Genomic DNA, 10093 nt, shown 5'->3' with positions numbered 1-10093 from the left:
ACTTTTTCAACTTGAAACAACAACAGGAAAAATAATTAGGAGGATATGGAGGGATAAAGTAGCTACTTCTTTAATTTTTCTCCCTCCCTTATATTTTTATACAACGATTTTTTTTAACATATTCATGAAAAAACTGTCCTCTTTAGATGCCGATAAATACTTTTTTATTTATAAATGCTGATTTTATATAAGCCTAATGGTAATTAAAATTTCAAGTGCCCTTTATAAGCAACCACAAATATTGAATGGCAGCTAGCCCCCTTCCGACAACTCATTTTTCCCCAAATTCATCAAATGAAAATTTTGAGACACCCATTTTGTTTAGCATGGTTGAAATATCAAATATATATGCATTTGGAGATTAAATAATCCCACCCATCCATAGCCCCTTGGGAAAGGCTTTTAAGTCATTAAATTTGTCCATTGTTGACGCATAATATTTGTTAATGGGAAGTATGAATACATTTTTTGGGTAGGGGTGAATTTTTGGCTGGGTGGATCTTCCAAGGAGAGAATTTTCTAGGGGAGGAAATTTTCTTTGGAGAGGGAATTCTTAGGGGAAATTTTACACCAGGGGATTTTTCATAATTCCTACGCAAACTCGTTTTTATTTTTCCTACCTTCTCTGTGCCGAATCAATTTTACACGTGGGGCTGTGAATAATTGTATGGGGTAAATATTCAAAGGGATTGAATTGTCAAGAGTATCTTTCCTAGATGTTTTTTTTTCGACATTATTTAAAAATGATCAGAAATTGAATTAGAAAAACAAATCTTTACAGCTGAAAGCAAGGAGTAACAGTAAAACTAAAAAAATGTCCAGTGTATGAGAGGGACGCCCCTCCCCCCCCAAATACATCTATCACTGCACTGAAGTTTGATTTTTTGTCCCAATCCTATAAGAAAGACTCCTGAAACACAAGGGTCATGTAATTAGAGCAACAAAGAACTTTTTTAAAAGTAGTAAAAAAAATTATCGTAAAGAGCGAAGAAATCCCTCACACACGTAATAATTTCCGTTTTTCAAGTTTTGTGTTGCTCATTAGTTACAGCTGTAAAAACATTTTTTTTTCATTTAATATACTGTTAAAGCTGTGCAGTTTAAATCAGTGCGCTACTGAATATGATAAAAATAGAAGAAAAAAATTCTAAAAAATTAAAAAAATCAGTATCGATGTCGTATCGATACAATTCCTATAGCCTCGATATTTGGTAGAACAGCATCAACAAATAGGAGTTTCTTTTGTTTTAAGTGTATTTTAGTGAACTAGTTTGGCTTTTAAATCATATTTTTCCAGAGCCTTACTGTGAGTGATAAAGCATATAGAATATTCTAAATTTACTGAGTGCAATTAGGTGATTCTAATATATTTTACAGAATGATTGAATTTTCTAGTCTAGGATGCAAAGGAGCAAGCATAGGCCTGGAGTAAGGAAGTGAAGCTTAAATTAATCTAGTCAATGGCTTAAGTGGGTGACAAGTCTACTTTTTTCATTTTTGATTCAGAAGATGTCAAATCAACTGAAAAGGATGTCTGCTGGATCGTTTGGTAAGGCCCAAGCCTTTTTTGTGTCTTAGTCATTGTTGCTTAAATTTAGCCTAATTTAGTATGACCTAGACTAAGTCAACGTATCTAGGAAGCAGATTGCATCATTTGTTACCATTCTAGTTAAATAGCTGCACAGAAGGAAACATCTTAATAGATAAGATTATAGAGATAGTAGATAACATTAGATAACACCAATCCTTGTTTTATACTCTTTCCAAATTGGCTACTTTATGCCTTTTAATGCTCCATCACAAGATGATGAACAACAAGGAAATATAGCCTATTAAGTAAAATTCTAGTTTAGACTTTTCTTGGAAAGTAGGCTAGTTGAGTTAAGTGAGTGAAACTAGTAGCTTAATTTTGTCAAATCCTGGAGAGGGGCTTGTTGGAGTCAATTCTTCAAATCAAGTTACAATGACAGTGAAAAATGAAAAATGAGCAGCATAATATAATAAAGGCAAAGATATGCTAAATAAAACTGACCTGCTTCTCTGGATAGTGGGATTAGCCTAGCTTATGCAGGCTTATCTTAGTTTTGACTATATTTTATTTTGAAGAAGCTAAATTTCAGCTGGGGAGGGAGGGGCAAACTGGGATCTAGATGGGCCAGTTGCCTCTGTAAAAAATCATTTGATACAGGAAGAACTTCCTAATTGAATAATTGTAGAAACTCAAGTCATTAGAATAGTAAGATAAGTTAGAATATTGTGTGTTTCCTCCTTTCCAAAGCTAATGGGTAGGTACAAAAATATACTTACATAGCAACAGTGGGATAAAATAAGTTAACTTTGGTAAAATCAATACTACTGAGGAATAATTAAAATTTCTTTTTATAGCCTAATCTCACTTTACTTATCAGAAGGTGCTAGACTCACTTCTGCTTTTTTTCATGCAAATGAAACAGGGCATCCTTTAGAAGGATAACTTTTGATACTTAAAGGTTAAGCTTGTTTATAGGCTTTACATAACAACCTGAGCAGGTTGAGTGGAAAATTTTCTGTATATCAGAACAGGCTGTAAGATCAGTGCTGGTTGTAGGTATTGGTGTGTAGAAGACTGGACTGGTATTGTGGGTGGCTTAATTTAGGGATTTTGGATGGATGCAGCTATAAATGGATTCTTGGAAGGAGATGCAATGGAAATGCCTAAAGTGTTTGATGATGTAGTATTTTTTAAAAAAAGAGAAAAAACAGGCTTTCAGCATGTGGAGTTCTTGGTGGTTGATCTGTAGAAAGTGGTTTGTTTAACTGATGAAGAACTTTATGTGTTTTGTATTCTGGCAATATGTTCCCCCATCACTTGTCTCAATTATGTATGATCTAGGATTAGTGTCTATATTCCTACTACACCAGGTTCCTATGCATTGTCATGGATTTGGGCTTGGACTGCTTGTCCAGCTTATAGAGGATTTAGTTTCTTTGAGTTTCTATAATCATATTTCTTTTGGTGTGTTTGTTGCTTCATTCTATGTTTTCTGAATTTACTGTGATAAACTGTAGGTGGGGAGAGAAGTTTCCCTGTGAATGGGATATTTGATCTCAAGTTTCTGCTCATTAGTAGCTGGGCTGGTAATGCAAATCCATTGATAGGGGTGTTACTGTATTTGAGTAGGACCAAATTTTAATCTCCTCAAGCTAGCTTGGTTTTGGCAAGGACATATTTGACTCTCTGTACTGATCTTTTTGTCAAGCCATTCAATTGAAGGGAATTTGGTGATGACATATATTGTGCTATTTCCCAGCCTTTTACAAATTTCTGAAATAGTTTTGATGTGAATTTGTGGACTGTTGTCAGATACAAGTTTGCATGGGATTCCATATCTTACAAGATGCCTCTTCAGACATTTATTTGTTAATACCAAATATGGTAAGCTTTCAAGCTTGTTTCACTAAACATAATAAAAAGAAGTTATGACAATGCTGACAACATAATACACACACAAATCTATGAAAAATAACAACTACAACAAACACTGACAAATAATACTATAAATGATTTAAAAATGATTTACTGTAAAAATGTGTTTCTGCTAGTTTTGTTTTGAATCTGTTTATATCATCTGTTAGAAATGTTTCAGGTGGAAGGTCATTCCATGGCGTCCACACCCTGCTGTAAAATGAATGTTAGCCTACTTTCCTTTTTGAAAGTGAGGGGTACAATTTATGTGGGTGATAATGGGTCCTGTTAGTGTCATTAAATGTGAAGAAGTCTGATGTACTTGTATTATCAGTGCCTTTGATTACACAGTATGTGTTAATAACGTCTGCCCTATGCCTTCAGAATTGAAGACATGGTAATCCTAGCCTTTGCAGTCTATTTTTATACTGGAAATGTTTCAAATATGGTACAAGAGTAGTTCCTCTTTGCTGTATTTTTCAACCCTTACTCTGTCTTTTTTATTCAATGGATACCATACTGATGAATTGTATTCGAGTATAGGTCAAACTGTTGATTTATAAATGGCAATGAATGAATGGAGATTAAAACTTACAGCAATTCCATCTGAGACATAATAGCTGATAGTTTGCCTTATGAGTTACTTCAGAGACATGCCTATCAAACCTAAAACTAGAATTTAAATGAACACCAAGGTCACGGACATTTTCAACAGGTAAAATTGAATGTCCAGCAAGATGGTAATTGTAACTTTGTTCTACTGTGCAAAAGTAATGGGCAACCCTACACGTATTTTTGTTGACAAACATGAAGTTGACAATACACCAATTGTGCACTGCATCCAAGTCTTTTTGAAGCAATGAAGTTTTATCTGGATTTGTCAAGGAGCAGTAAAGCTTAACATCATCTGCAAACATTTTAACTGTGGAATGGTGGACAACAAGAGGCAAGTCATTACTCTTTACTCTACATTTTAAAGCAGTAAAAAACTTCAGCGTAAAGAGCAGGGCGTTGAGAAGGAAAAGCCCCTTTCATATACGGAGTAATTTCTGTTCATTTTAAGTTTTAATGTCGCTCCTTACTTTCATTTAAAAAACTTGTTTTTTATATATTTAATTTCTGAACGTTTTTGAATTAATGCATGTTTTGATTTTGGCTCTCCGCAGAGGAATAATTAAAACGAAATTTGTATATTTATTTTTTTTTGGCTAAATGGCTTTCTCATAATTAAGTAAAAGATATACGGAACTTATAAATTAGCTTACGTAAAGAACTTTTGTATTCTCACGTTTTTATTTCATATATGAGGGGGTTCGCCCCCTCGTCAGTACCTCGCTCTTTACACTAAATCTTAATTTTTGTCCCCAATTCATTAAGAATGACCCCTGAATCTTGAAAGCCGCAGAATAAATAGTTGAAGTTACTAAAAATACATTAGCGTAAAGAGCGAGGTATTAGGAGGAGGGGAGCCCCTGATATGGGTAACAATTTCTGTTCGTTTTAAGTTTTAATGCTGTTGCTTACTTCCAGTTGAAAAAGAAAACTTTTTCATATTTATTTTTTCATTGTTTTTTTTTTTAAGTAATGCTAGTAAATCCTGCGCTCCCTTCATGGAAATTTTCTTCCCCCATGACAAATTCCTCGATGAAAAAGTTCCCCCAGCATATCCCCCTCTTCTCAACCCCTGCCTCCAACCAAAAAATCCTCCTGAAAACGCCTGCACACTTCCCAATAACCATTACTACATGTTAAAACTGGTCAAAGTTTTGAACTTGTAACCCCTCCCACAGGGACTGTTGGGGAGTAAGTCGTCCCCAAAGACATAGTTATAACGTTTTTTGACTACGCTGAATAAAATGGCTATCTCAGAATTTTGATCCGTTGACTTTGGGAAATAATTAGCGTGGGATCGGGCCTAGGTGCCCTCCAATTTTTGGTCACTTAAAAAGGGCACTAGAACTTTTCATTTCCGCTAGAATGAGCCCTCTCGCAACATTCTAGGACAACTGGGTCGATACGATCACCCCTGGAAAAAAAAAACAAATAAACACGCATCCGTGATCTGCCTTCTGGCAAAAATATAAAATTGCACATTTTTGTAGATAGGAGCTTGAAACTTCTACAGTAGGGTTCTCTGATACACTGAGTCTAATGGTGTGATTTTTGTTAAGATTTTATGAATTTTAGGGCGTTTGAACTTTCAAGCAATAGAATTACTTTCATGAAGTTCAGTTTCCTGTTGGCGCTGAACCCAAGGATTGTTATTGCGACATCCTTTGCTATGAAGAAGGGTTTGACTTCACTACTGCCATTTGTATAAGCACAAGTGAGGTTACAGATTCTGAGTGTTGGAATCTTTTAACCACCGAAGATGGTAAGGATCTGTAGTGTCTTTAATATAATGGGTTTTGGCTGGGTGAAGAAGTTCCTTCCTGGTATAATATTTGCCTGTGCACCAGTGTCAATTCTGAAGGTGATTTTCGTTTGTTTATTGATGGTTAATTTCACATAAGGTTGGTCACTACCCATGTCCATGTTCACCATATTAATGACGTTTACTGTGTCAATAATGATGTCATCCTCTATACTTTCATATGTCTCTTGGTTTACTTTTGCAAAATGGTTCAGCTTGTCATAATTGCTACATACCTTTCCTCTTCCAATGCATTTGTGTAATGGTAAGTATTCTCCACCAGAGAAGTAACAAGCTTTGGTTTGTGAGGCATGGTTTGTCTTCTTTCCACTTTGAATGAAATCCACTTCCTGGCTTGGACCTGGCTGTGGCATGGTTCTAAGTTGCACTTGGGTTTCTACACGTGTCCATGCAATTGTTACTGCTTGGGACACGCTCAGAGCTGTACCTGCCTATAAGAGCTTTTCTCTGACCTTTGCTGAGGTTATGGTGCATACCAATCTGTCTCTTATCATTTCCTCTTTCAAGGCATTTATTGAATTCTCACATTCTCGAGGCAACAACTTTAAGTCTGTGATTTATTGATCAATTGTTTTACCTTCGTGTTGGTCTCTTTTGTGAAAAATATATCTCGAGTATTGCTTTGCTTGATAGGGGTTGAAACATTAATTGAATTTTGATATCTATGCATCCAAATTGTCTGTTTCCTCGTCAGATATTGTAAACGTACTGAATGTATCTCTCCCTCTCTCTCTCCTAGCCGTATTAGCAAGAATACACAATGTACTTTTTTGGATTTTCCACTGAGAGGGCCTTGGAACATTAGATTGGTGTGTGTTGTAAATCTTGATCATGCCTCCTTCAGCACTTGACTAATCCATTATAGGGTATTATGCGCTGGCTTCCACTTCTGACACCATGTAAAAATTCGTTTGCAAGAACTTCAATAATTGTAGAAACCCAAGTCGCTAGAATGGAAAGATAGGTTAGAATATTAAACCACCCCCCTTGTCCCACTGCAAACTATGCCCCTGAATGGAACTTTCAGGAATGAATCCAGGGCGAAAAATGTACCCTAGGTAGCTGTTGCCAAGTTACTATGTCTGCTCATTTCTTTTTTAGGGCTTTGAGGATTGCATACATGACAGGTCTTTACTTTGGCTATCTGAATTCTGACAAAATTGTTTTGTATTATTTTTGAGTTTTTGACCTCTTTTTCATTGATTTTAGTTATTGAAAATGTAGTTTCAATTTGTCTATTTTTTTAACACAAAGATTACTAAAGGTCATCAAAAGTCATTGCCCTCTAGATAAGGAAAGAGTAGAGGTGGAAGGTTTAGCCTATGGTGGAAGCTTCAGTATCGCATGATTAGCCTACAGAGAGTTCCAACCTTTAAAGGGGGACATAGGAATTTTTCTAGATTGGGCCAAAAAACAATGAAAGAGACGCATTTTTAGGATGCTTATTTTTCAGGTCTTACAGAGGGAAGAGATGTCATTCTCCTTCTGATGAAATGGCGACTATAGTATTATGCATACACTTTTTTTTCTTTTAGGGACGTCTGCTGACGATGGAGTGCCAGATATGACTGTTATATCCTCCTTAGATGAGACTAAAATTAACAGGAATTTGAAAGCCAGATATATCAGGGACACAATCTATGTAAGTCTATTAGATATACACAAACAATAATCATATACTTGAGTTTGGATAATTAGCTACAATATTCTACTTATTTGCTAGATTTTTACATTGATTCTGCAATTAAAAAGTGTCAGCAGCCACGCATACGGGGGGGGATTTCAACTGGATTAAAGGCCTAGTTCAGACTGCTCACAAGAGCTTTCATCTTCTCCTTAGACGCTTCCAACTCAGTAAACAAAGGGTCAAATATTTTTTAACAAACATAAAACATTAGCAATTTGTTATTAGTCAAAAAGTTAGGCCAGTTGATAATTTAATTTCGGGACGATGCTGAGTCTGGACCTGTTTGAGCTTTCCAGTGGACAAACGTCTCTGCACCATTGCAATTGAGCCCACGCAAGTATGTTACAGCAGCAATCTAAGATATTCAGAAGAGTCAGTTGGCTAGTTAATATCTTACAAATCTTTCTTTCTTATGGGGGGGGGGGGGGGATATTGCTCTCGTCGACCTAATTTTTTTCAGATTTTGAACTGATAAGAAAGCGGTGTTCCTCATCAGAAATCTAACCTTGCTAATTTTTAAGATAAAATCCTAGCAATGAAACATTCACTTTGGCATAATCAAGCGACCTGAAATAATTTTGGACGTTATTTTCGCTTTTCCAAAGACCGTGTCCTTATTGGATAACCCATGGCTGAATCTTATAGCATGTATTTATTGTGTGCAAATATTTTTTAACTTTTTCAATTATCTAATGTTCTAAGAAATCATGTTAATGTTTAGAAGTTAAGAAAAAAATGCTGGAGGTTAGAGCAGATATCGGCTGTGATACTTCAAAAGGTAGTATAGTTGACTCTCGAAAGTAAAACCTGTCTAATTCAAAGAAAAAACTATGCATAGCTCGAAATAATTTCGCGGTTATATTCTACCTCTCTAATTCGAAGTGACCTGAAAATTATCTCTGTAACTCGAAATCTAGTAGATAAGTCGTCATTTAGCTTTTACTTTACCTCCATAAGTCAAAGTTTTCCTCTGTATCTCGAAGTTTTTTCAACGGAGCTTTGTTGGTCAAAACCCCGGTATGCAGATTGCAAAGTGTAAAATTTGATATTTATCAATTCTGTTTAACATATATTTTCATCAGATTCTGTTAATGTTCTAGTGTCTTGCCTAGGAAAATAAATTTATTATTGACATTTGAAAGTCAAGTTTTGATATGTCAAGTCTATAATACGCTAATGAAGCTATTCTTGAGTAACTTGTATTTGGTGTAGGGAGTAAATTTAGCAATTTTTGCATCAATTACTCGAATTTTCATTTGGCGCCTCTATAACTCGAACTATAAGTTACTCGAAGAAACATCGTGTCCCGTGATTTTTGATTGAGTGAGAGTCGACTGTATTTTACAAAACATAAATTCTTTAGAAGGGTGGCAAAGGGGAAATGCATATGTATATATGTATTTGGTATTTTGTATTTATGTATTTTGTTTAATCTAGTTTAGTTTTTTATTCCCATTGTCTTAGGCATCAGGAAGTAAAGCCAAAATTTTTAGACTTTAAATTTTATTAGTGAAAAAAAAGGCTTTGTTATTTTCCCCTGTCTTATCTGAAATAATACATCCTTTTTTCTATATTTTCTTTTGTTAAATTTGCTTTAGAATGCACATGTCATAACAGCGCTCTGCTTCGGTTCAGCATTACTGTTATTAAAAAGTGGTGGGGAGGCTAGAGCGCCCTGTATAACATTTTTCTAATTAGGATTGGCAAAATAAAGCCATTAACATCAGGAGATATAGAAATCTTGGCCTGGGCATTTAGCTTCTTCTACATACCACTAAATACCTTATCAGTTAAAAAATCTAGTCTTTAAGCAGCAGTAGAGTATGGTGATATGTGCCAGAGTCGAGTGCTCTTGGAACATCATTACCAGCAAAATACTTGTAGTGAGTTTTTTTTATACTTTTTTTCTTCGAGTCTTTTTCTGTAAAACAAAGATTCTCTTCCATATTTATGATACAACAAAGTAGTTTTTGAATAAAAGACACCGAACAATTTCTTCACTGTTTCTGGGTTGAGAAAAAAAGATTTAACACATTTGGGAAAAGCTTAAATATTTTGTGAATCAAATAATGTCGAAGAAAACGGGTCAATTTAATTCAAAAGGGATGGTTCAGTTCAGTTCAGTTTATTAACATCAAAATAAATGGACAACAATAACTTTCTACCCCTACAAGGCTCCATGGCCTGTTACATAGGGGTTAAACCAAAAATAAATACCAAATAAAGAGTCTCTTCTTAAAAAAAAAACAAGAAATCCAATTAAATAATTTTGTTCTATTTTTGCTTACCACTTCGTCCTCGAAATTCAAATCCAAGTCCACACCATCTCCCACCATCACAAAATCACAACAATTAAAATTAAATAAATAAACGTGCTCAAGCCTAGCATCTAGGGATGTCGCCCTACCCTCATTATTCATCATATTATTAAACATGTAACAATATTAATAAAAGGACTATAAAGTTTCATGGAAATTTGAGCAAATACTAAAATCTACACAATAATCACGCGAATCAGAGGAAAAAC

At 35.0% G+C, this 10093-nt stretch overlaps 1 protein-coding gene across 4 annotated transcripts in view; it reads left to right on the top strand.

Annotated features, from left to right (window-relative positions):
* Positions 1-1195: 1195 nt before the first annotated feature.
* The window catches only part of LOC136027318 (myosin-I heavy chain-like), a 162876-nt gene continuing 153978 nt past the window's right edge, over positions 1196-10093 (top strand). For 2 of the 4 annotated variants that reach the window (XM_065704442.1, XM_065704440.1), the window contains exons 1-2: positions 1196-1549; positions 7415-7521. In XM_065704442.1, coding sequence (XP_065560514.1) covers positions 1510-1549; positions 7415-7521 — 147 coding nt within the window. In that variant the 5' untranslated portion in view covers positions 1196-1509. The remainder of the gene's footprint in view (positions 1550-7414; positions 7522-10093) is intronic. The other 2 variants (XM_065704443.1, XM_065704441.1) reach the window with 2 other exon arrangements.

Source organism: Artemia franciscana, chromosome 5, assembly GCF_032884065.1.
Source record: "Artemia franciscana chromosome 5, ASM3288406v1, whole genome shotgun sequence".
In the NCBI taxonomy this organism is placed as follows: domain Eukaryota; kingdom Metazoa; phylum Arthropoda; class Branchiopoda; order Anostraca; family Artemiidae; genus Artemia; species Artemia franciscana.
This window is presented reverse-complemented; position numbering and strand designations above follow the sequence as displayed.